This window comes from Aptenodytes patagonicus, chromosome 2 (genome assembly GCF_965638725.1).
Source record: "Aptenodytes patagonicus chromosome 2, bAptPat1.pri.cur, whole genome shotgun sequence".
NCBI classification, from domain to species: Eukaryota; Metazoa; Chordata; class Aves; order Sphenisciformes; family Spheniscidae; genus Aptenodytes; species Aptenodytes patagonicus.
In genome coordinates, this window is record NC_134950.1 from 37,303,609 (window position 1) to 37,330,494 (window position 26,886).

At 39.2% G+C, this 26,886-nt stretch overlaps 1 protein-coding gene across 3 annotated transcripts; it reads left to right on the top strand.

Annotated features, from left to right (window-relative positions):
- The first annotated feature begins 9,293 nt into the window (after positions 1–9,293).
- LACTB2 (lactamase beta 2) lies at positions 9,294–24,711 on the top strand. Of its 3 annotated transcripts, none has more exons than XM_076329568.1 (7): positions 9,294–9,534; positions 10,165–10,328; positions 11,647–11,770; positions 14,037–14,215; positions 18,553–18,701; positions 19,687–19,768; positions 22,460–24,711. In XM_076329568.1, exons 1-7 carry the CDS (start codon positions 9,413–9,415, stop codon positions 22,501–22,503), a joined length of 864 nt encoding a protein of 287 aa, XP_076185683.1. In that variant the 5' UTR covers positions 9,294–9,412; the 3' UTR covers positions 22,504–24,711. The 3 variants fall into 3 exon arrangements, with proteins under 3 accessions (XP_076185683.1, XP_076185684.1, XP_076185682.1); XM_076329569.1 differs by having other exon boundaries at positions 19,687–19,764; XM_076329567.1 differs by lacking the exon at positions 22,460–24,711 and having other exon boundaries at positions 19,687–22,452.
- The last annotated feature ends 2,175 nt before the right edge of the window (positions 24,712–26,886 follow it).

Below are 26,886 nucleotides of genomic sequence, written 5' to 3' on the forward strand. Positions count from 1 at the left end.
AATTCCAAGCCCAAACACAAATGCCTGCTCACAGGTGCACATGAAATCTCTGTTGAAGATCTCAGCCCTTAATATCCCCTATATTTTATGCATGATAGCACTCCAAAGAGCACCATGGTCTAATGTACCAGGTGGGGTACAATTAAGTGCCACAGGAGAGAGTGTCTTGTATCACTCAGAATTATATTGTCCCTGGTCTTATTAAACATATGAGATCTAACATGGCAGGAGCAAGAAGAGTAAAGCATCTGTCAGCCAACATAAATATAAGCCTGCTCTAAAAACAAACATTTACAGAATCACTTTGTGATAAAGCAGAAACAATAAAATGTGATTAGCAAGCCCTTCGGTTCTCACAATACATTTAAAATACTATTACAAAATGCAGACTTACCTTAATACGGGCCATGGGTAGAGATTTTTCACTTCAAAAAATTGTAGATTTGTATATTCGCAGGTTTCCCATCCATACCTTTACAAGCCTTGCAATCCAAGAAAAGTCAAAGGGCTTACACAAACTGAAACTAAAATCATATGGAAACCATGTGACACAGTTAATGATTTGCTACCTGTCAAGAACTGTCATTCTTATGAATATATTATAAAAATTCTATTCTAAAAAATCGGTTTAGAGGTCCCTGTCTATATTTATTACTAAGTTTAATATATTATAAAATTCCCTTCAATAAATTAATTTCACACTTTACTCCATAAAAGTAAAAAAAAAAAAAATACCCCTTTCCCTCTGTATGCTTATATATCTGTGTATGCATGTTCAAACTTAGACTTTAGTTTGTTAGACCTGTTGAGCAAAAGCCAATAGATATTTATGGAAACATATACATGTTTGGAATATGTTGGAATATGGAAACACACACATATATATGTGTGTGTTTATGTGTATATGTTTATATATATTCATTTATTTATTTGCATACACATTTATATATCTCAAAGATTTATGAAAAAAGAACAATCTTTCTGGCTATAGTTGAGAACTGTAGTACAACACACTTTAAAATATGTACAAAAAACTTTTCTGTGCAATGATACATGAAGAGACTGCACGTGTCCAGGGACAAGTGATTAAAATTGTTTTCCTCTGGTAAAACTACACGTGTTTGCAACAGTCTGCTCCAGCTGAGCTATCTGCACTCAGCATACAATTTTTATGCATGTTTAAAAGAGCTGCAGGGTATAAGGAGCAGGTGTTGTGGTTCAGCCTCTATGACTGTGCTGCACAGGATGATGCACACCCTCAGCCAGAGCAGTCTATAGTTTTTCTAGCTCTTAGGACAGAAGATACAATCCTATCAGTGTCTTCATAGCGAACATAGTATCAGTGCTTGCCTTTCCTTGTGCTCCTTCCTGCTTCCCCCGTATAGTTAGAAACACCTTAATCCTAAGCAGTTCTTGCGGTGCTTGAAATACCATTATTTTCATGTCATCACTTGAAGAACAGAATCAACAGATCAAGTTAATTTTCCAAAGCTAAAAAAACAGTGTCTGAATCCAAAGCAGTACTGCAGAATTCCTGGTTCAATTGCACGTGGTTCATTCCTGTAAGACAACACATTGGGAAAACACCTTAGGACATCAGTGGGGCAACGCATTATCCATAAAGGCCTTCTAAATAAATGCAGCCGAGGCCTTTCTGCCTGTGCAGAATCATCTCGGTGATGATTCAAAGCTAACAGGCCCACTGCGTGCATGCCCAACAAACTCCTCATAATGCTGTGAGCATCATGAATGCACTAATTAAAAATGTAGTTGTATATTGCTCCATGATAAAATCCTGGTGACTTCAGAGAAGCAGCAGCTCAGCAATTACAATGACACCTGTTCTGTCCTATAACTGATCAAATGAATACAAGCACTCTGTTAGAATATAGCTTTTGTGGACAATATTTCTTTCAACGTTGACTAAGCTACTGTGTGCTTTTGCAGAAAATTGAACATCTGATGCCAGCATAAACCTATGTAATCTTTGCCGAGAAAAACAAGAGTGATTCACCATGCCCATCCTGTCTTGCATTCCCCTGACTTGATTGTTCCACTTGCATAAAATCCACTGGAATGGAATGGACCACTGGTTCTTCACAACCTTCACTTCACTGGGACCTCGATGGATGAGACTGCAAGAGCAGCTGCAGACAAGATGAGGCTGTGGCAAACTGACTGTGGACTAGACTGTCTACATTTAGCAGCTTTTACCAAGACTGCCCCTCTCCATGGATCTGGGCCAGATTTGAAAAGCAACTGCCCTCCAGTACAACACAGATTTCTTTTAAATCCTAAAAAATCTCTATTGATCTTAGCCAATGATTAATATCATTCCTTTATGTATGAAAAATTTTGGTCATCTGAGATATGTTCTCCCTGAATTATAAAAATATACATAATTTAGCAGCAGAGCAATAAATACATTATATACTGAGTTTGGTATATAGTTTTAAATTCTTATAGCTCCACCTCAGCCTATTTGTAATAGGCTTTGCAAGCTATTTGCCCAAATAGTGACTAAGCTCCTACAGCTTTAAAGGAAGGCATCTTAAATCAGCCAAGTCACAAACTCATTGCTGTGACCTTTGTTATTATTAAAAAATGACAAAAACTCTATAGCACAGAGAGAGAGACAAGGTTTGTGTATCTGATTCTTGGAGTTTAAATCAAGCAGCTCACGAGCTAAATTACTGGCTGGCTGATTTATTTGTTTTCTAGTTAGACTTGCCGTTGAAGAAAGCACATCCCTAAGTTGTGACAAAACTCCTATGGTATTTGGTACACATCTTGTTATTTGCTTCCAAATGGGGTAGGAAGGACCTTTTTTCTCTGCTGTGATTAGTATTAACAGGACATTGGATATTTTATCTTTGGAACAGTCGACTTATTCCAGACATCAGAAACTAAGGTCCTCACTAGGACTAGCATAGAAATAAACAGGATGAAACGCCGACCTGAAAAACCCCAGGATTTCTCAAGATTCATTGTGTAAGTCTCTCTTTATGTTTGATACTTAAGCTTTGCAGTCAATGAATGTTTTTGCTATTGGTATTAATGGAAGTTACAGAAGAAAATGCATGGCTTGAAAGAGTGTATTGGCCGATTACTTCCCCTCAGTGTAATAGCTTCCTCTGCTTCTTCATGAATTACTCCAATATACTTGTAAAGCTGTCAGCCATTTTCTACCACCGCTGCTACTTGGTACCCTGCTGCAGCAGAACCCCTGGATACCTGTCCAGTGAACCCAAAAGTTGAACTCACATGGAATATTTATGTTCTGAGCAGCATTAACATACAGATTTTTAGGAGAATCTCACAAAGTCGCAGAACAGCTGAGGCTGGAAGGGGCCACTGGAGGTCATCTGGTCCAAGCCCCCCTGCTCAAGCAGGGCCACCCAGAGCAGGCTGCCCAGGACCATATCCAGATGGCTTTTGAATAGCTCCAGGGAGGGAGACTCCACAACCTCCCTGGGCAACCTGTGCCAGTGCTTGGTCACCCTCACACTGAAAAAGTGTTTCCTGATGTTCAGAAGGAACCTCCTGTGTTTCAGTTTGTACACATTGCCTCTGGTCCTGGCACTGGGCACCACTGAAAAGAGCTCCTTTTTTGGCACTGAAAAGAGGCTCCGTCCTCTTTGTATCCTCCCTTCAGGTATTTGTACACATTGATGAGATCCCCCTGAGCCTTCTCTTCTCCTGGCTGAACAGTCCCAGCCCTCTTAGCCTTTCCTCATGGGAGAGATGCCCCAGTCCCTTCCTCATTCCACGTAATCTACTACAAACCAGCTGATCTGGCTTTCTACATTTTCTACACAATGCTGCCTCTTAATGTGGGAATCTTGCGGTCTATCTTACTTAAAATATATTTTATAAATAGCAGCTAGAATTGTATTAAAATAACACAAAAACCAACTAACCAAAAATCCTCTCAACAAGACTTTCACATACCAATGTCTATAAAGATAAGTATCTCAAGAAATTTTCTATGTATGAATATTTTCTATGTATGAATAATTCTATTTAATTGATTCTGTCTAATTATCACAGAATTACATGCTTGTGCTTAGATCTCTTAGTCTACTACACAGCCACAGTGGAGACGCATTTATCCTCAACAATTATGCTTAAATTGGGGAAGAAAGCCAACTGCCAGTACTCAAAGGTTTCTTGAGCACTAAAAATACTAACAGTGACCTTGTGGGATTTTCAAAAATACCAAATTGCATTTTATGCATCTCATAGTTGTAGAAAATTAATATGCCATCAAATATCACACTGTATATCACCAACAATCTCCCTTTAGGTTTATTGAAACTCAGCTTTTTTTTTTTTTTTTTTTTTATTGGTAGTCTAACATTCCCTGCTTCAGAATATTTTTCCCTTCAAAATTTTGTCTTAACAACATAAAACAGTCAGTGAACCAAAAGAACTTAAGGCTATACACTCATATTTGCTTGTACCACATTAGAGAGTATAATAGCAAGACTTTCACGACGTGCCTATAACCCCTGTATTACAAGAGAAATAACAGACTTTTTAAATCGGTAGGCTTGTGCAGGAAACGAAGATGATAGCAGATGAACCTGCACTTCGTTCCCTAAAGGTACCCACTGCTGCCACCTACAGACGAAACAGATTCACAGCTCCTGCCTAATATTAGAAAATTTATTTTTACTACAGGACAGTAATAGTAGTAATAGGTATTCCCCACGGAACAAGTCTACAGTTCTCCAAACAATTCTTAATTTAGAAAAAAAAAGTCTTGTGATGTTAAAAATAACTGGCACCTTACTATTTCTGAGTTATCAATGGCATGTAAAACTTCAGGTATATCATTTCAGAAATCTCTAAACTTTCAGAATTTTCTTAGAAATAGGAAACGACTGAAATACACAACTTGCCTTTGCTTAGGTGGTGCCTTCTTCTAATGACACAGCAACTAAGCTTTATCTAAGGACTGAAAATGGGTTGAATGTACCACCAAATAAGTATACACGTGTGCTACAAAATCAGTATAATAGGGTACCTCATGATTAGGTAAGTTCCGGTCTAGTCACAGTTTCTTATAAAACAATAGGCAGGAAAGTAATATGGGAAGAAACTGGAATATTGTGTATAGGGGTGTCTTGCTTACTTCAGCAGCATACCTGCACACAAAAAGGCTTCTTTCCTTTGACCTGAAACATCCTTTCTGTTGTCTGTAGTTCATGCTTTGATGAGCTTGAAAATAAAAAAAATCAATGTGATGGTTTTATATCTCAAATAAGTAAAGCTTTGATTTTTCAGATAAATCAAAGAAATTGGCTTGAAGGCCCAAATACAGGGATGGCCAGTATCTGTACTGTGGCACAGGTTCTGTCTGTGGCTTTTGTGATGCCTGGCAATTAACAGTTGCAATCGAAGTCCATGCCCAGGAGTAGATTTTTTTAATTGCTGCATAATATAGGCCTGCACAAAGTACTGCCAGGCAAGCCTCTTGTGTATCATAAAGCAAACTGTTTGGCTGAATGGGTGACTGCAAGGTAATGCATACTGTTTGTGTAACTGAAGGGTTAGCTAGCACTTCAAGTGTACTAACTGTAGCTAAATTAGCACTGATGAAACAGCCTACAGGCAAGCATGTTGTTGGTCCCCGGACAATGAAGATGCAGCGCTGCTGTCTGACCAGGCAGCTGAAAGGCACCATTTGTTCTCTGACCTTGGAGGCCAGCTGAAAATCTGGAGTTGTGAGTCAACACTAGCAAGTGCAGCATGGCACTGCTTGACCAACCTGATCTCCTTCTATGACCAGGTGACCCGCCTAGTGGATGAGGGAAAGGCTGTGGATGTGGTCTACCTGGACTTCAGCAAGGCCTTTGACACTGTCTCCCACAGCATTCTCCTAGAGAAGCTGGCGGCTCACGGCTTAGACAGGTGCACTCTGCGCTGGGTCAAAAACTGGCTGGATGGCCGGGCCCAGAGAGTTGTGGTGAATGGAGTTACATCCAGTTGGCGGCCGGTCACGAGCGGTGTTCCCCAGGGCTCAGTACTGGGGCCGGTCTTGTTTAATATCTTTATTGATGATCTGGATGAGGGGATTGAGTGCACCCTCAGTAAGTTTGCAGACGACACCAAGTTGGGTGGGAGTGTTGATCTGCTCGAGGGTAGGAAGGCTCTGCAGAGGGACCTGGACAGGCTGGATCGATGGGCCCAGGCCAACTGTATGAGGTTCAACAAGGACAAGTGCCGGGTCCTGCACTTCGGCCACAACAACCCCATGCAGCGCTACAGGCTTGGGGAAGAGTGGCTGGAAAGCTGCCCAGCAGAGAAGGACCTGGGGGTGTTGGTCGACAGCCGGCTGAACATGAGCCGGCAGTGTGCCCAGGCGGCCAAGAAGGCCAATGGCATCCTGGCTTGTATCAGAAATAGTGTGGCCAGTAGGAGTAGGGAAGTGATTGTGCCCCTGTACTCGGCACTGGTTAGGCCGCACCTCGACTACTGTGTTCAGTTTTGGGCCCCTCACTACAAGAAGGACGTCGAGGTGCTGGAGCGTGTCCAGAGAAGGGCAACGAGGCTGGTGAGGGGTCTGGAGAACAAGCCTTATGAGGAGCGGCTGAGGGAACTGGGACTGTTCAGCCTGGAGAAAAGGAGGCTGAGGGGAGACCTCATCGCTCTCTACAACTACCTGAAAGGAGGTTGTAGCGAGGTGGGTGTTGGTCTTTTCTCCGAAGTAACAAGTGATAGGACGAGAGGAAATGGCCTCAAGTTGCGGCAGGGGAGGTTTAGATTGGATGTAAGGAAAAATTTCTTTACTGAAAGAGTGGTGAAACATTGGAACAGGCTGCCCAGGGAAGTGGTGGAGTCCCCATCCCTGGAGGTTTTTAAAAGACGTGTAGATGAGGCGCTTAGGGACATGGTTTAGTGGGCATGGTGGTGTTGGGTTGACGGTTGGACTCGATGATCTTAGAGGTCTTTTCCAACCTCAATGATTCTATGATTCTATGGCTAGGCAGGTAGCAGGGCATACCTCAGAATGGCCTCCCTGCTTCGTTCCATCCTCTGCCTCATGCTGCCCAGGAAGCCAAACGCATCAGGTGGATCTGTGGCAGGCTGAGAACCAGCAATGGGGGAAGAAGGAAAGAGACATAGTGTTAGAATGGGGAACAGCTTGTCATGCATGGCAAGATGCAGACCTTTGTTAGTATGTTGAAGCCTTTAATAGCTCATCTCCCGGCATGTATTGCATGTATTACTTGCCCACATTAGTGTTTAAGCAAACAAAAAAATTTAAACTTTGAAGTTTCATGAAGTTACAAAGTTCTGTTGAAGCCACAAAGTTTTGTTTTTCAGTTCCATGCTGTACTCCGAGTTGTTTGTATCTAACAAGTCTTTTGGAAGTTTGCCTATCACGATAAAGTTTGGGGATTTCTGCCCCTTCAGAAGACAGTGGGAATCTGTTCTGTTTGCCCACGCAAATCCTAGAACTGGCCCCAGATCACATATAAGGGTTGCAACTCTATTTTCATATAATGAAAAACCATTTAAGCAAAAAATGTTACAACCAAACACTTTTTTGTGCTTTGTATTTGTTGTGGTTTAACCCAGCAGGCAGCTAAACACCACACAGCTGTTTGCTCACTCCCCCACTACCAGTGGGATGGGGGAGAGAATCGGGGGAAAAAAAAACCAGAAAAGGAAGGGATAATAATAATAATAGAATATACAAAACAAGTGATGCACATTGCAATTGCTCACCACCCACCAATGCCCAGCCAGTCCCCAAGCAGCGATCACCACCCCTCAGCCAACTCCACCCAGTTTATATACTGAGCATGATGTCACATGGTATGGAATACCCCTTTGGCCAGTTTGGGTCAGCTGTCCTGGCTGTGCCCCCTCCCAGCTTCTCGCTGGCAGGGCATGGGAAGCTGAAAAGTCCTTGACTAGTGTAAGCACTGCTTAGCAACAACTAAAACATCGGTGTGTTATCAACATTATTCTCATCCTAAATCCAAAACACAGCACTGTACCAGCTACGGGAAGAAAATTAACTCTATCCCAGCTGAAACCAGCACAGTATTGCTATGATCATCTTATAAATTTACATTTATTTGTTACAGGTAATATATAAAATCTTATATAGGTATAAAACAATCAGATAACATTTGAAATTCTAATATTGGTAAAGCTGCCCACAGTAATATTACCTGCTTTAATCTCAGGTTAAATTATCTTTATTCTTCATTTACAGGTACTTTAAGGAGAGAACAAGTCTGCTCTAATTTCTCTAACAATGCCAGTTGAAAGGCAATTAATCAGGGCTTTTCAGAGGGGACACTACAAAGCCAAACAGGTGAATTTCAGCACCTTGCAGGCTCTAGAATGAATGCTGTTTGCAAACACAGTATTACTACTTGGACAACAGTGACAAAATTTCACAAAATCACAGAACAGCTGAGGTTGGACGTGACCTCTGGAGGTCTTCTGGGCCAACCCCCCTGCTCAAGCAGGGCCACCTAGAGCAGGCTGCCCAGGACCATATCCAACTGGCTTTTGAATAGCTCCAAGGACGGAGACTCCATAACCTCCCTGGGCAACCTGTGCCAGTGCTCGGTCACCCTCACACTGAAAAAGCGCTTCCTGATGTTCAGAGGGAACTTCCTCTGTTTCAGTTTGCGCCCATTGCCTCTGGTCCTGGCACTGGGCCCCATGACAGGACCAGAGGCAATGGCCCTGTGACAGAGCCTGGCTCCGTCCTCCATGCATCCTCCCTTCAGGCATTTATATACATTGATGAGAGCTCCCTGAGCCTGGCTGGACAGTCCCAGCCCTCTCAGCCTTTCCCATAGGAGAGATGCTCCAGTCCCTTCATCACTTTAGTGGCCATTTGCTGGGACTCTCTCCAGTAGCTCCCCAATTTTCTTAAAAATGCGGAGTCCTAGATAGTTCCTATATGCCATACAGGAGCATATATAGCTCCTATATATCCTGTAAGTGAGAATGTTCTCAGAATATACAGAAGATGCAGCTGTCACTACCACAAATTCCTCCCAGCTTTTGGAAGAAGCCAGCAGAGCCCAGACCTGACTCTCACCAGTCAGCAGTGAGGCACCGACCCCTCAAAAGAGAACATCGCCTTTATTGCACTGAATTACCACAGTGTTTGTTCCTAGAGGCCCAGTTTTAAGCGAAAACCCGCCGGTGCCCCGCGGTGGCCGCGGGCCGGGAGGAACCGCCTCTCTCAGGGCGGCAGCCGAGACACCTCCCAGCCGGTCCGCCTCCCGGCCGGGCGGAAGGCCCCGCGTCCGGGCTCCGCCGGGAGGCGGAGCAGGGGGACTAGTGGCTTCCGCCTTCCCGCCCTCGCCCTTCGGTGGTGGTGTGAGGGGAGCGGAGGCGGGTAGGGGGAGATTTGCGGGGTGCTGTTGCAGAGATGGTGTCGCTGCTGCCGCGCATCGAGCGGCTTTCGTCGCGGGTGGTGCGGGTGCTGGGCTGCAACCCGGGGCCCATGACTCTGCAGGGCACCAACACCTACCTGGTGGGCACCGGGCTCAGGTAACGACCCTGCTCGGGGGCGGGGGAAGGGGCCGGGGACGGGGCGGCGGCGGCGGCCGCCGCCGCCCCGTCCCCGGCCCCTTCCCCCGCCCTGCTTGGGGCCTGTGCGCTGCCTCCGGCTCGAAAGGCGGCTACCGGGCTGTTCCGAAATCCCTTAATTAGGGTAAAAAAAAAAAAAAGAAAAAATTTTTAAAAAATACAGCATTAAGTTTTCGGGACGGGTGCCCGGAGGCGGCTTGGGCAGGTGGGGTGTGGACCCTCGGCCGGGCGACTGTTCGGCTGAGGCGGGGAATTCCCTGAGGTACGCGGGTGGGTGCCTCGCCTCAGGCCTCTCAGCTCCCCGGCGGTACTAAGCGGTAGCTCCAGCGACTTGTCCGGGAGTTGCAAGCCTGTGGACTAAATTTATTATTTATCCCCCTTTGTAAATTGTTACGCTACGGGGGTAGAATATCGTGGAGGGAAGAGATGGTGGCCTCTGGAATACGGAGACAGCCATTATTACCATATTTCCATGCAATGCTGGGTTCTTTTTTAACTGTTTCTTATTTAACTGTCACATGAGCACTCTAAATTCTCTCACTGGTTTTTTTTCCCCCTCTCTTGGGTTTTTTTTTTTCTGTCCATATGTAGAAGAGTCCTTATTGACACTGGGGAGCCAGCTACTCCTGAATATATTGGCTGTTTAAAGCAGGCGCTTTCAGAGTTCAACATCTCAATTCAAGAAATTTTAGTGACACACTGGCATCATGATCATAGTGGTGGAATACCTGATATCTGCAAAAACATCCCTAATGGTAGGCCAGAGATTTTGGATATTGTTGAAAATGTTAGCTACGTGGCAAGAAAAAACTTTTACTGAGTGCTTCTGTGCAAATCAGCTGGATTATTCTTCTGGAATCTCCATATAAACTACATGTAATTTCATGATACTGTGGCAGCGTGTAGAATGAGAGCAATGAATAATCTGAATATTGTAGTTGTAGTACTACAGTTTTGCTTCAATACCTGTGCATATCTTTATAGTGAATTTTTCTTATGTGTGAATAATGAGAACCTAGATTGCCATCAGCAAGTTTACATGATATTAAGAGATATGAGAAAAACTTGATAGTCAGTCCTTTCTACGTTGACAGTAGTGACAAATTGACCATTATTTTCGCTTGTGTAAAAACAATAAATAACTTAATCTCTGAAAAAGAAGCTTGCACAACTTTGAGATTCCTTACAGCAGACCATTAGTAATTGCTGACAAATTCGTAGGCCTCAGATCATGAGGGCGAAGAGGGTAGGGCAGTCTGCAGGTAAGTTCTGATCTAAAAATTTGTATTTCACGTTGATAAATGGTAAGAGACATTTCCCAGTATCTGGGAAGAGAACAAGCAATATGCATCATACGGTTCTTAGCATTATTGGGCTTTGTCACAAGCTTTGTCACAGGCTTTTTCAGATTTTGTAAAGTTGCCAGGTGCTTATCTGCAAAGAAGCCTGGGCACTACTGAAAACAACATTGGTGTCTTTGTGAGGATTTTGGTCTTGTCAACCCATGAGCATGGTTGTAAAGACTAGCAAGGGATATAAATACCTTTCTGGGTTGCTATCCATAGCTGTTCCAGCCAAGGCATTCACAGTTCATGCACAGCTCAGAACGATAGACGCTGAGGGAAGTTGCAGATCAAAAAGCCTCCATCCAGTGTTAGGCAAATGTTGAATAGTGCTTTTATGAATCATAATGCAGAACGTGAGCACAGAAATCTTAGTGTTGTTCTAGAAACTTGGAGGTTTTGGCTCTTGATGAGTCAAGAAGGAACACTTGTAAAATATAATAATTGCTGACATTTCTTTATTAATTTCACTTGTGGTTTTTCATCTTCAAAATTGCTGCTGATACAGAGTACAGTATTCAGATTCAGTGGCTTTCACTATTCAGTGTTTGTGGCTCTGGAATAAGGTTGCTTTATAAACATAAAGTTACTGTACAGAATTTCTTGTTTCTAGTTTTGTATTCATACTGTGTAATAATTAATAGTACTTGTTCAGAAAGTAGCCTTTCTGTGGAATTAGCTTTGTTAGTGACAAATTCAAAACACCTTTTTCTTTGCTTTCTTTAAATAGACTCTGAATATCGCATCTGTAAGCTTCCTCGTGTCCCTCACCATGAAGAAATAATAGAAGGAGGACATAAATATTTTTATCTTAGAGAGGGAGATGTGGTACAGACAGAGGGAGCCACGCTCAGGTAAACACCAATTTCTGCAAGTTTGCTGGATCACCTTTTTCTTCAGAACTCTGACACATATAGGTATCCTAACTTCTAATGATTGGCAATCCATACATCTAATCTTTTCAACACTTACGCATGTAGATTTCCTATCATGATCCAGCAGGGTATGTTTATACAAAGAAATTGTTTTTATGAATGAAGATTATCGGGAATTAGCCTTTGGTTTTTGGCCTCAGCAGAGAAATTAAGAACATTTTCCTTGAAAAATATTTCCTCCAGGAAAATCAAATAGGATTTTACATACTTTCTCATCACTCTTAGATAAGTAGTTTATTATTAAAATTGATACTTTTGGGGAAGTTTATGGTAGTCTGAATGGATTATTTAATGTGCCTTTCTTTTTACTTTAAAAATATTTCCCAAGGAGACACTAAAACATTGAATACTTAAAATGTTAAATTTTAAACCTTTAACCTGTCAGGTTCTTGTAGGGTGCCAATCTGGGAGGGCTTCTTCCCAGAGAGCATATTGCCTGTCTTGTTAGCATGAATGAGTCTGAAACAGAAAGCCACTCTGCCACACACACACACACACACACACAAAATCTGACCATTCTGTTTCCAGAGCTCTTTCATTAACAAGGCATTACTCTTCTAAGGACAAATTTTGCTTGTTTTCCTCAGTTTAGATGTGAATTATAACCCACTTGTAGAATATGCCAGCTGGCTGATTGGAAGAAAAAAACGTAAAAATAAAGGATATATTTGACCAAAAGCATTTTATTTTGTTAGTGAGGAAAAAAAACGCAAACATGGAGAATATTAATATTGAATATTGAAGACCTATCACTACCCTAAGTGGCCCATGTTTGGACAAAATCAATTTAGAGATGGAAAACAACTTGTTAAATTTGAATCCAAGTAAGACAGGGGCGGCACATTGTGAAGTTTGGGGTAATGCAGCCAAACTTTATGCTTGGTTAAAAGCAGGTATTCTCACCTGGTTAGTTTAGTAAGCACTTTAAGGATACTCTTAGATCCACCACTGGTTCCAAAATAGGAGTATCTGCATGTTAAATTTTAGTTAGCAACCTTCAGGTTTTCAAGATGTGCCAGGGAGAGTTGAGTTCTTTTTCCTTTGTTTTTCCATGTTAGTGGTTAAGCTTCCAGGTAAAGTTTCATCAGGAACTGGAGGATACCACTTCCTACAAAGGCAAGATGCAACCCACCAGCTTGAATTTTACGTTGCCTCCACAGGGCAATGGCTCACCGGCTTTCTGCTGAAATCAGTATTCAGTAAGAGCTGGAAGTCATTGCATCAGATGGTGCTGTGCTTCTGGCACCCCAGCCCTGCACTGACATGGCTGGGTGCTGTTTAGCATTGGCCTGTACACCATGCTTGGCACCAGCTCTGTCAGTTCCTGATCACTGCTTTGATGCATCTGCCATTAACAAGAAGATTCTTATGAATTTCAGCAGTGATGCTGGTCTGAGTTGTGTACTTTCAGTTTGAACCAGCCTTAGCATGAGGCCTTCTGCCTTTCAAAAATTGTAGTTGAAAGGACACTGCAGTGCAGCTCCTTAGCAGCTCAGGTTACTATATACATATCAACTGTCCGTTCGCCCTTTGCTGTATTCTAATGCAGTACTCATTCAAGTTGTTGGGTCCTAAATCCGTACCATTCAAATGTTTAATGACCTGCACATAGAACAGCTAAAAGACCATGATTCCTTGTTGTATTTGAGAGCTCCGCTCCACTGTCATGGGGCTTTCAGGGAAAAACAAATTTCAGGAGACAGAACTTTATCTGAGTTGGGCCCAGAAGTTTACAGTTAATTTCTAAAAGAATTGGCAACATCATCCTTACCCTCTTTTGCTAAGTGCAAGGTGTATGTCAAGAACTTCACACATTTCAATCGGGACATAACATGTCAATTTTTCTTTTTTAAAGCTTCGGAGTAAAGCCCTCTATAACACAAATTCTACATGACTAGCCAGCTCCCTTAAGGCACTTTTATTGTGCTGTGTCATGTAAGTAAAAGCATGTTAGAGATGACGATCTGTGTTCTCTACATGGTATAAGAAAATGGACTGGGATTAGACGAAGTGATACCCTGTTTACATCGACATTTCAGCCTTTTTTGGTCTATTTTTTTCTGGTTCTTGTTGTGGGCTGCTTTGTAAGTGTATGATTTTATCATTATTTGTTTCTAGCTTCTGAAAATGAAGCATATATGCTGTATGAAAAACTTACGCTTTTTTGTTGTTGTTCTTTAAACAGAGTTTTATATACGCCTGGACACACTGATGATCATATGGCTTTACATCTAGAAGAAGAAAATGCTCTATTTTCTGGTGACTGTGTTTTAGGGGAAGGAACAACAGTAATTGAAGACCTGTATGATTACATGAAAACTTTGAAAAGGTTGTTACAAATGAAACTAGATTTAATATATCCAGGTAAGTGGTTCTATTTTTAACTGCTCTGTTTTACTATATAATTTTTAAATATCTCCTCTAAGAATTTGAGAACACTTACTGCAATCGAACGCTATTACTAATGTAACAATTCAAGTTCATTACTTAATGTATGTCCAGTGCTAAGCTAAGATGACTTTATGGCGTGGTGGTTTGCAAGACTTGAAAATTTTTCAGTGATAGATATATTTCTTTCGTGAGATTTCTCTGTTTGAGGGTGAATCCTGTGCTTCTGTGCCCAAAGCCTACAGAGGCCAGAATCTTTCACTGTTGGAATCATACGGCAGATTTGGTTTTCTTATATTACTCTATCCATGCACCTTAATGTTACCCTGGAAGAAAAAATAATAGTTGTTCTTTGGTCCTTTGCATCCCCACATACACTGCCACTGTGAGTAATGTTTTTTGAGAGAGACATCTGTCCTTTGCAGCACAGATTAATCACAAATTAATCTTGGAAAGCTGCAGAACTGTCAAATAGTTGTCTTAGTTAATGACTTAGCTTAAATTTGTACAAGAGCCAAGAGGCCAAACATCATGTTCTAAAAATAAGTTGCCAATTCATTCAGTCTGTGACTTTGCTTTAACTTTTTTCTTCTGTCTCCTCCAAACCTTGGGAATGCATTTACTTTTCATATAAACTACATCTCTGTTTGACAAGTCTGGATTTTAAGAATTCATTATGTAACTAAGGTTTAAGCTTCTCATTTGCTTTTTTCAGAGCTACCTCTCAGGATTTTTTCTGACTTTTTCTGTTTCATCTTCAACTTGTCATTCTGAGCGACTGTGGCTACATTCTCAGTTCTGTCTTTCTCCATTAACCATCTATGTTTAGCCTGCATAACCAAATCTCTTTTGTGTTCAGTCTTAAAATATGCTTCTTTTGAAGTAGGTGCTCTTTAAGTGCTTTAAGATCCAATCATAAAAATGCTATTTAAGAAAAATATCATTATAGATATTCCATGAATGTGGAGGATGACGTAGACAGAAATAGTGACTTGCTCATAGTTATTGACTTAATGACTGGTAAAACTAAGAATATTTTAGCCTCCAGAATCTCAATCTATTGATCAATCAAATGTTCTACTTTATTTCTTAAATACCTACAAAACACAGTCTGTTCCTCTAATTGAATTTCTGCCTTCCAAAACCGCATATATGCCAAATTCTATTAGGTTTATCAATTTTATCTGTTGTATTTCACTCTCTCCTTAACCGTTATTTACCGAGATCACACGTTCACCAAGGTTGAGTATTTGTCCCGTTTATCTGGAACTGTTTGCTACACTGTTTTAAGTATGTTCATGCTGTACTTGCAGTTAGGAAGCCAGTCGGATATTACGCATTTTCAGTGATGAGTAGCTAAGTATTGAGATGGTTTGGAACTAACTTTCTTTTTTTATCCATGCATCACAAAATGTATGTGCAATTGTGTAAAAGATAACTATTGCCCAATCAGAACAATTGTTTATACTATTGGTATGTACTACAGTAAAATGGTAACTATAGCCAAAGGTAGTTTGCTTTAGCAATACATTCTATATAAGCTCAGTACTTTGACTTTATTGCAGTTTTAGGTATTCATAATTCTTGAACTGTTTCTCTGTTCCCCATCCATGCTTTAGCACTCACATTGCAGCCTCAGAATTAGATGTAGGGGAGCATGAATTTTTGTGACAAGCTGACTGCTGGGTAGGTGTGAGTAGCTGAATTTTGCCAATCCTTCCCCTTCTATGTTTCTTTTTTACTTTAATGTGGAAATGACTTCAGGCTGAATGCTCGTGATAGTCTATTTACAGCCAATAGTTGATGAGAATCCTTGGGACCAGAAAAGGGTGTTTTAGTCAGCAGAGGGCTCCCTATCCTGTAATAATAAACCATGTTCCTTGATAATATAGAAAAGAATGGTACTGGAGTTAGGAATCGGTGCAAGATTTCATGAGCCAATTATTTTCTTCAGTTTTATCCTTTGTGCTTTTATTTCTCATGTGTAAAGTAAGAGAATCTGTATTACTTCACAGGGTGTTATGAGAATAGAAACTTACTGTTTCTGATCATCTGGGCTATACGGAGGTCTGAAATAATATGAAGCTGTCTGATATGAAGTCTGAATTATTGGAAAGACGGTCATACTTTGAGAGATATATTTCACATGCTCAGAAACATTTTACATTTATGCAGATATTGATTTACTTATTGGTGAAGTTAACTGTGTTGCTGTCCCTGAAAAATTATGGATGGGAAAGATCCACATCTGAATCTAGTTCCAAGCTTTCTGACATCACTTTAATGTATGTATATGCACACACAATGGCTATGGATCAGATGATGTAATGGACATGAAATGCCTTTAACTTTGCAAAATGTGGGTTCCATTCCAGGTACTGACATTGGTCTTGTAGTCTAAGTCAATGAAATCACTTGGAAGAGCAGGGACTGGTTTTAAGACAGCCTTGTGATTCCATGTGCAGGCCTTAATTTTGAATACTTTAATGTGACTTCTGTCATTAGAGAATGCAAGAGAGTGGACAGTTGCCATTATAGTCTCTGCTCTGTATATCTTAATGTGTCTTTTCTAAATCTAAACTTCTGGTTTTATAAATGGTAACATATTTACTAGAGGTACTGTTATATTTGTAATTTATTTTGTAAGGAACAATAGCTTCAGATTAAATGTTTGAAATCATTAAATATATGTGCATGTGACAGTATAGTTTTATATTTACGTGTTACATATCTTTTATTTATAATACTGTCTTTACACAAGGTAAGCTTCAATGAATATTTAGTAATTTCAAAACTGCTGAAGTGAGTGTATAAGTTGAGATATGCATAAATATTTTGACTTGCTGAAGGATAGATTCCTTTGACACTTTTTTATTTCACAGATATTCAAAACATGAAAAATTAGTTGCTCTTTTTCTATAAGCTGCCTGTCCTCAGGCAAAATAAGCTCTAATTTACAAAGCCTTAAAACTAAAAACCCATTTAGTCAGTTCACCCAAAAGTACAAGAAAGGAATATGATGATTTTTTAAAATAGTCAGAGAACCTCAAAAGAAACTGTCTGTTTTGGATGATACCAAATAACTTCTAAAAGAAAGCTATTTTTTACAGTAGTTTCTGTTCTACTCATTTTATAAATTACTTGGAGTTTAGACTGGCAGAGCTGGAAGTTGCTGCTGCTACTTCAGGTGAGGTATACACGCAAAGAAATAGGAAACCTTGCTATAAAAAGCATGTGACAAATATTCATGCAAGTAAATTTCTCTATAGGTAAAATACGAAGTTTAATTTCTGCGCAGGTAACTCTCACATCTGAAAAATATTTTCATTTCATCTGTAATTTTAGTATATCATGAGGCAGTATTTGATTTTTCCACAAAGGTTAGTGCTTTACCAATTAAGCCTTTTTCTAATTTGATTCAAAGACCTTTCAGTAAGTTGAACGTTTCTGATCTGCCACAATAAGTCCAGGAAAAAACATGTGTGTTTTGTTTATTAACCAGCCAGACATAAAATGATCCACATATAAACTTCCTTGTGCATTGCTTTTTCCTGCCCTGACACGTTCGGATTGACTCACTGATTTGTCTTCCATTAAGTTTTTTTTGATCATACTTATGAAAGTATGTTCTTCGGGGGATAAAGTACAGTGTGTGAGTGAGTTCTGAAGATCCTGGAAAATTTATCTGTCACAGTTAAAGATGTTACTTCTCTCGCCCTCTGTGTTTGCTAGATAGCCCCACAACAGGACAGTAGTACATGAGTCCTTTGCCTCAGCTGCTGCTGTTCAAAGACCAGTATCAGTTTAAATCATCAGTGTCAATATCCTTTGGGGAGAGTGAGACAGGCAGACAGAGGTGACATAATAATCTGAGTATCATCTTTCAAATCTGTTCAGCGGTGAACTCCTTTCCTTTTTTTTTTATTTTTTTTTTTTAATAGCCTAAAGTAGTCTTTCCTTGCTTTCCTTATTCCATGTGAAGTATCCCCTTTCCCCATTCAGACTTTTCAGATCCTTATTCTTCCTTTCCATCTTAATGCTTTTCAATTGCAGACTGTGATGCAGACATTCAAACTTAATTTTGGCCTATTTATATGAAAAAAAAACCAAAAAGACCCAAACCAAAAAACATGCAAAGAGAGTATTACATTTTAACATCAAGGATACTCTGACAGGGTGGTACGTACAGGTGCTGCTCCTTTCTTATGACTTTTAAGTCTGCCAGAGTTTACATAAGAATGATTCAATTATTCAATAGCATACTTAATTCCAAATTTAAGTAATAGTGCTCTGGTACATGTGTTTTGATTTAGGTCATGGCCCAGTAGTACGTGATGCGAATGCTAGAATCCGAGGCTACATTTCTCACCGAATTGCACGTGAACAGCAAATTCTAAATGTTTTCCAGAAGAATGCTGGAAAATTATATACATCCTCGGAGCTTGTAAAAATAGTATACAAGGTAATTGTTGATTAAAAGTTTTTAGATCAAACTAAAGAAAATTGAGATTATGTTCATAAAACTGTATGTAACAATTTAAGTATTTGAGTAAGACTATGGTGGCTTTTTAAAAGAAAAAAAAAAAGAAAAGATTTCTGCTTGTTCAGAATTCATATATGGACTCCTGCAGTTTTCCTGCCCAAACAGCTACAGTTTTTAAGTATACATCCATTCACATGTTTTTGTAAATCGCAAACCACTTGTCCTGTCACTATATGATAAGAATTTTTTCAGTACTACTAAAGCTTTCATATTTAAAAAAAAAAAGTGTAATCTTTCAAAGCTTTTTAAAGATTCACAATGTATTGAGCTAGTTTTCTAGTGAATTTTCCTGCCAGACTCGTGTTATTTGGAGAAGAACTTTTTAATTTTCAAAAAGAAGGCTTTACTTCTAGGAAGATAGTGCTGGAGAGGGGGATTTTGAGAAATGTTATTGTTTTTTACCTAATAAGCATTGGAAAATTTTCAGAGACGTTTTGCCCTCCTAAAGCTGTTATATTTTTAAATTGTTTACTCATTTACAGATACTAATTGTTACAGGATATTTAAACCCATGCAAATATTGTCATGGAATGGAAGTGATAGGTATCTGTGGAGAAATGCATCTTTACATTTGTCTTTAAAAATGCTCAGCTACACTGACAACCCAGTGCAGTCCAAGCTCAGAAGAGCACAGTTGTCTTAGTGTTGGCCGGAGTTTGCATAATACAAATGGATAAAGCAAAAAATGAGCAAAGTAAACAAAAATGTGTAATTAGGCTACTAGTTTAACTGGTAAAATTGATTTACTCATTTCAGTTTGTTGTCATTATATAACTAACTGAATGTTCATCATGGCAGTTCAGAAGAGGAAAATCTATGTTAATAAACCATGAGTTCCGTATATTGAAAAAATAATTGGGACATGTTTAAACAAATACAAAATGCACATTTGTGTTCCCATTAGGAGATCCCTGAAAATTTACTTCTAGCAGCAGAAATTAACCTCCTAGTCCACTTGAAGAAGTTGGAAAAAGAAGGAAAAGTGTGTAAGTTGTGGATGGCGGGGTGGAAGGAGGGTCATTTTCATTTTGATTTTCTATGTACTGTTTCTCATTATATTTTAGGGCATTGTTTCCTGGGGAAAAAAAATTGCAATTAGTTGTAGTAGCTGTCCTTCAGACAATTTGAAGTAGGACTATATAGAAAAAGCCTATGGTTATACAGTATTTCCAAACTTACAGAAAATATTTTATAAAGTATTTGTGACATGCTTAGAGCACAGATTACTGCAATGCATATACCCTTAGATTTTTATTTAAAAGATACCATGGAATACATTCGTAATGCTAGCATTTATACTTTTGTGTATTTTCCAAAATTCCTATCTAAATATGCATGTGCATAGCATTTTATTAGGATTACATTTTATGTTTCTGCCTTTCCTAAATGTGTATTGTTGTATATATGTGTTCTAGAGATGGTTACGATCACGCAGTGTAAATTTTTACAATTTCTGATTAGTACAGTACTTAAGTAGAGCAACTACATTTAGTTTACTGTTTTTACATTTTGCCTTTACTTTTAGTGAACAAGGTGAAGTATTCTATTTCTGTAATGGTATGCACATTTGGAAACATTATTCAGTCAGAAGCTAAGGAAAATATTTCTTTCTGTACGTTACTTAACTGCACCCAGGACTGTCTACTTCTAAGTAAATAATTACATGAATATTTAAAACTGTTTGTTTGAAATTTTCAGCATTTACCAACCTGAATAACAACATGAAATTAGCAGGTTTTTTCCAAGTTAGAACTTCTGTTTATTTTCATGATAAATCAGCTACTAAGTACTAATCGTTTGAACAATTGAGACTTCAGCTTTGTCATTCAAAGAAAATAGACTAGAGTCATGTGAATACTGTCATCACTGAAGTTCAGAAAATGATGTCTTTAAGCATATTTTGTGCAGAATGCCATGGAAGCTTACCAACATGATACTGCACCAGCTTTTAAATGTGATCGCAATTCTTGGTTATTAATGTACATTATTGACCTATACGTTTCTCCGGTTTGGCTCCACAAGATTCCTCTGGGGTATCAGATGCTGTTGACTATTTGTCCCTTCCCTTTCACTGCCAAAGTAGCTCAAGCAACAGCATTTTCTGATTAGATGAAGTAGTGGATAAATTAACTTTCTCTTTAAAGGTAGACTTGCAGTCTTCCCTACAGAAGACTGTGTGTATGCATCTTAAATGTCCAGGAATTAATTTGTCTGACTAAGCTAGTGAATTTCATCTCTTAAGCCAGATTTTTTGTTGGAGTTTTTTGGTTTTTTTTTTTTCCCAAAACACGCTTTTCATGCTTACTGGTCAAAAATAGCTCAGCTTTCCTCAGAAATCACCTTTGAATTTTGAAGAGACAGCAGATACGGAGCTTCAGTCAGATAACTGTTCACAAAGTAGCAACTGCTGGAAATTACTGGAAAGTTTAAATAACTAGAGGAGATACTAATCAGAAGAATTGTTGTGACTCTTCTCCAGTTGGAGGTCCTTGATTCAGCTGTGTGCTCCCGCTTTCAATGAAGCACAAGAAGTGCCCTCTAAAGGTTGTTGGATTGGTTTGGTTTTTGATCTTCAATTTATGCTCACAGAGAAGGAGGAAAGCAACCTCATCAGAACACTTGGGGTTTTTCTGCGCTGATCTCTGCAGCATGGAAAGAGTGGTTAAATTTTTAAATCCAAGCTTAGACCCAGATCCATGATAAACGCTTAACATCATGTGACCTTTGTCAGTTTTTCAGTTCAAATTAAGGACATCTGTTAAGGCAGATTGATTCTGTTGCTTCTGAGCATGTAGCATACAAATGTTTGCATACTCATGTTACTTGTTCGTTTGGTTTTGATATGATGTCCTTTCCACATAGTCTGAGTTGCAGTATTTCAAGTTTTGTTCTCATTATGGAAGACTTGAGTTGCAGTCATAACACTGTCTGCTTAATTTTCACAAAGTATTTTTCTGAAGAAACATGTTGTCAGTATCGGTAATGAATGTGACAGACATATTACAACGTTACAAGAGAGCTGCTCCGTGCCAATTATGGCCATATGCTGTCTGCTGCAGTCATCAATTCACTACGTCATTCTAGGGCTTACAGTTTATGTTGGTATATAACTTCCGTTAGGAGTGATACTGCCTTTACAGGTTTGCTTTTCTCACTTTAAACAGAAAGATAATGTCTTGTATACAGGAGCATGCCACAATATGCGCATATAAGTTTTCTCCCATGTTTGGATCTAAATAACTTGGTCATTGTTTCACATTTTTAAGACACAGCTGATGAAGAGATAAAAATAATTTGACTGTTCTTAATTTAGCAGCACAGATTTTTTTTCTCTGAAGTTCATAAATTTCAGAAAATGCAACAAGTGCTCTGCTACCTCAAACTTTTTAATATCTAGAAATTTCAATATTCTGAACTTTAAATAACTGTAGGATTATTAACCCCTTTTTTATTAGTCATTCTTGATATTGCTAGGTTACATAGTGAAACAGTTAATGTTTATCACCTTCCATTAAAACTCAACACTGGCCCGAAGGAAACTATTCCAATAGTTTTAATAAAAAATGGCATGTACAGACATACATATGCATGTACAGGTTAAGTTTGAGATAGTCCAATGTTTCTATATAGCATCTAAGTGTTAGTTTGTGATTAATTTGGTCTTTTTTTCTTAACAGTACACGAGGGGTCTCCCAACTTCAGATGGAGAAACAATTTATAAGTTCTGCAAGATTGCTCAAGAATATTTTTAATCTGCACAGTTGCTGCATGAAAAAATATATAATGATGAGCTCAGACGATATGTGAAATAAAAACTAATTCTTTTTTTTTTTTTTTAAAGTGGTAACATGATTTTAAAGCAATGTTACAGTCAGTTAACTAATGTTTTTCATATTCTACTTTATGGGAATTTTAAAAATAACCTGATAGGTACTGAGTTAATAAAATGGAATGACTGTGAAGAAATGAATGTTACCTCTGTTATAAAATACCCAGCTTTATCATCAGTGGCAGAAGACAAATAGCAAGGTCTTATAAACTTAATATTACAATATTATAAAGCAATATTATAAACTGAATAAATTAGATCTATAAAAAATCTCTAGTAAAAAGACTAGAAAAGATGTTATTCTAAGCCTGTTTTCATTTGCTTGTACTTTTCAAAAAGTGATTTTCTAGTAAGTTATCTGTACATTTTAAAAACCAAGTTATTTTTGTTAACAGACATAAATACTGGGGTTTATATTCCTTTTCTAATTTAGCTGCCAGTGCGCATCTTTGCTGGTTGCTCACTGCAATAGGTTTTAACGAACGCTGAAAGTAATTCCAGACTTCTCTGTTTTCTGGTGGAAACACCATTTCTATGGAATTCATCCAAAGGATTCATTAATTTTAACTGATCAATGTCAAAAAATGCACAGAGTTGGAGCAGACTCTTAAATTCCTTATCTTATAAGATTCTGCAAGAATGTGATTAAAAAGCTGTATAAATTGAGATATGTATTACACACCACATGAACTTAAGTTTGTCTATCACTTTGTAACTAACAAGCTTCAAGTTTTGTTGTTAAATCCATTTAAACTACAAATATTTTAACTAAAGGTTGTATTTGATTGTAAGATACTGTCTAGTGTATAAGTACAATGTTTGAAGATTAATTTAAACTGCAAGTTCAGGTCTCTGTGTAGCTTAAACTTTCAGAATAGCGTCTAAATATTTGCATTACTTTGTGTATTCAGTGTGTGAAGTTTTTATTATTTATGGACTTCTTTTAATGCTGGCTCAACCTTAAAAAAAAAAAAAATCAGATACGAGATGTTTGAAAGTACCGAAGACAAATATATGTCCTTGAAAATCCTTGAAAACCTTTCACCGTTCAATCCCGTACCTTCATTTGTGAAACATGCATATGCATGTCTTAATAATTATAATTATTTTATGAAGTTGATGGCATTTGTTCTGATCAGCTGAGCCAAATCCAATACAAAAATACTCGCAATCCAAAACTGAAACCATATTCTGAAGTAGTAACCAGACCCCTGAAGAGGGGAAACAATAACTTTCTGCTCCACAAAATGATGCTTTTGGCAAACGTCATTGATCTGGTTTTTGGCCACATCATGCCTCTTGCTCACTTCTAACTTTCTGTGCCGTGCCATTTTGGGGTCTTTTCCAGGTCTCCTAGTTTTTCTTCCTTTTTATATTTTCTGTTTACTTGCATTTTTCCATTTCAGCCACTGTTTTGGTTTTTTTTTTTCCCCTCCTCCCACAAATGATATTTTTTTCAATTCCTTTTGGATTGTTTCTCTCTTCATAATTACTCAGAAGCCTTCACACGTACTTCTTGCCATTAATAATTATTGTTTTCCTGTAGCTACTTCATGAATTTATAGTTACCTTTTCCATTGTTAGGAATAAAAAGGTAATTATCGCTGTTTTCTTTTTTAAAAACTTCATTCACATGCTCTGAATGATGTCATTTTGCTTCAGAAAAACAGAAGGATCGGTGAAATCAGACAATTTTCTGTCATGAGGTCCGAGAACCGACGCCAGCAGGAAACTGGTATGAAGAGGTGATACCTCGTTAACTTTCTGAGCTAAAGAAGAAATCTACTGGCAGGCAAAATGTCACTGAACCATTTTCTTGTTTTACTACACTTCATTTTAAATACACGGGAATGGCTTTAGAATTCAGTTAAAGCATCATTGGAACTTGCAGGCAGCGAGGAAAGTGAGGGGATACAAATCGGAGAATTCCACATTCCCTGCTGTGCCGCAGCAAATGCCTGACATTCTCAAAAAATGAGGGAAATTGCAGTTTAACCAGACTTGTCATTAATGATCGGGTATGGTGTCTCTGCAATATTAAAAGGAGAGATTGCACCGTTACTAAGATGTATATACAATAAAGGATACTTATATCAGCTATGACATGTTGTAAAAGTCTTAAGACTCTTTGTTGATTACGAGACTGTAAGTCAGAAGGAGTGTTTGTTTATTTAAAAATAGAATGGTAATGTAAGCTATATGCCACGTACATATAAAAATGGGGATTAGCCTGTTTACAACCCTTGTATCGAATACATTCGTCTGTGCGGAATGCATTAAAAGTTAAGAATAAAAACAGGAGAAGGGGCAATTTCTGTCCCATCAAACTAGAAGGGCAAATGTCGTTCAATGCATTAACTTTCTAAACAGCTGGGGACAGAAGCTGGAAGAAGCACAAATTGCGTTTCCAGCCTTCCTGTCCTGTGAGGCAGCATCATTTATTAGGTTTAAGACCCAGGAAAGAAGTTTGATGGTAGTTATAACCTTTTGGGGGGTTTTCCGTTCTGGTTCTTGCTAACCTGCTTATTTACATTTCATTTAAAATGCTGTTCTTGGTTATATCTTTAAGGATGTTTGATGACAAGTGAATTCAGGAAAGGTTCCCAAATGGGAAGGGCATTGTTCTGTTTCTGTCTGTTACTGCGGGTGCAGCAATACGCTTGCTATCACATCCTCCACAGTCTCGCCACCTGAAACGGTGTATTGGGTTTGCACAGCAAGGTTTTGGTAGCAGGGGGGCCACAGGGGTGGCTTCTGCGAGAAGATGCCAGAAGCTTACCCCATTTCAGACTGTGGGGAACTTCCTTCCTAAATGATGTGATCGTTTTGAGGCCTAGTATTTCAAAATACGGACACCTGGAAAGAAACCTGCAAACATAGACCAGCAACCCATTGGCAAGAAGCAGACTGGGGGCTGACAGTCTCGGGTGTTTCAGATCATCCCACATTGCCGAAAGAGCCGTAAGAAACATCATGTGGCAAAGAGGTAACTCCGATAAAAGGAAGGCGTGGAAGCCGTTCAGATGAGGTTGCCTTGTTTTCCGTTTCAGTATAGCAGCTCACCCTGTATCATCAGGACAGACACAAAACCAAGTTGAAACCAAGGAGCTCTGTGCCCGTATGAGAGGACTTCCAGCCAGACACCCGAGGCGCTTGCTGATTATAGCTTGAGAAAAGGATGTCTTGCCCCAGTTAAGTCCCATTTGTTATGTTCTGTGGAGATGAGATGACTTGATTTCCTTTAAGGCTGAGGTAAGAAATAGATGCAAGGCTACATTGCAAAAAGGATTATTCTAATTTTTATCCCAACCCATGGTACTTCAGGGGTGCAGTATGTTACATCCATGACTACATGGTATGCAATCGGGGATATACTTTCACATTGTTACTGTTGAAATAACGTTGTTCTTTAGAGTTACAAAATACTGGTGTGGCCAGGGGATGAAGAGATTTCTAAGATATAAAACACCTTGGGACTGAAATAAGAATGCTTGTTCTGTTTAAACTTTTCTATTTAAAAAAGTAATCTCCAACTGTGAAGGGAAAAATTTCTGTAGCCTTTTCTGTATTTTTAAGTACCCCAGATCATCTCCAGATACCAAGTAACCCTGTCTCCTGATTTAATAAATTCATACAAAACCTCTGAGCATCTTCACAGCTGATGAAGGTGTTTCACAGTTGAAAAATCTGGTCATACGCTAATCGGTCTGCTCCATGAGTCACTCACTGCTCCACATAGTAGGAAGAAACGGACCTATTAAAAACAGTTCATCCAATGTATTTGGTGCACACTCTCCATTCTGGCAAGGCAAAGCCGTACCGAATAGTTGCATCTTAGCCCCTAACCCTGTACTCGTTAGCTGCTGGCAGCAAAAGGCATTCTGACAACGCTGAACTTCAGCCATAAATTACTCCTTTTCTTGATCTTCCTTCTCCATGTATCCATTGGGAGTATCTGTCGGCCAGAAGCTTTAATAAATAAAAGTAGCATGAATTTTAGGGGGTTTGAAGGACAGCTCAATCCGGGCTGGATGTTTTCTGCATCAGTGTTGATTTCTCAGACCTCTTCATTCACCTGTTTTAACCTGGTAATCACAGCCTTCTGTGATTGGGTTGGGTTTTTAATCCACATCTAGCCTCCCTTTCAATGTCTCTTCCTTCTGTGCTTCCCGGTTAGCTTTTCTTCCCGTCTGCTTTCATGTCCTTGGATTCCTTGCTACTGTTACTTGGACAACGTATGTTATTTCTGGCTATACGCTATAATGGAAGCAGACG

Coding starts and splice junctions, on each gene's coding strand:
- LACTB2 (XM_076329567.1), top strand. CDS start 9,413: ATGGTGTCGCTGCTGCCGCGCATCGAGCGGCTTTCGTCGCGGGTGGTG. Junction 9,535..10,164: donor CTGGTGGGCACCGGGCTCAG/GTAACGACCCTG, acceptor GTCCATATGTAG/AAGAGTCCTTATTGACACTG. Junction 18,702..19,686: donor TTGTAAAAATAGTATACAAG/GTAATTGTTGAT, acceptor TGTTCCCATTAG/GAGATCCCTGAAAATTTACT.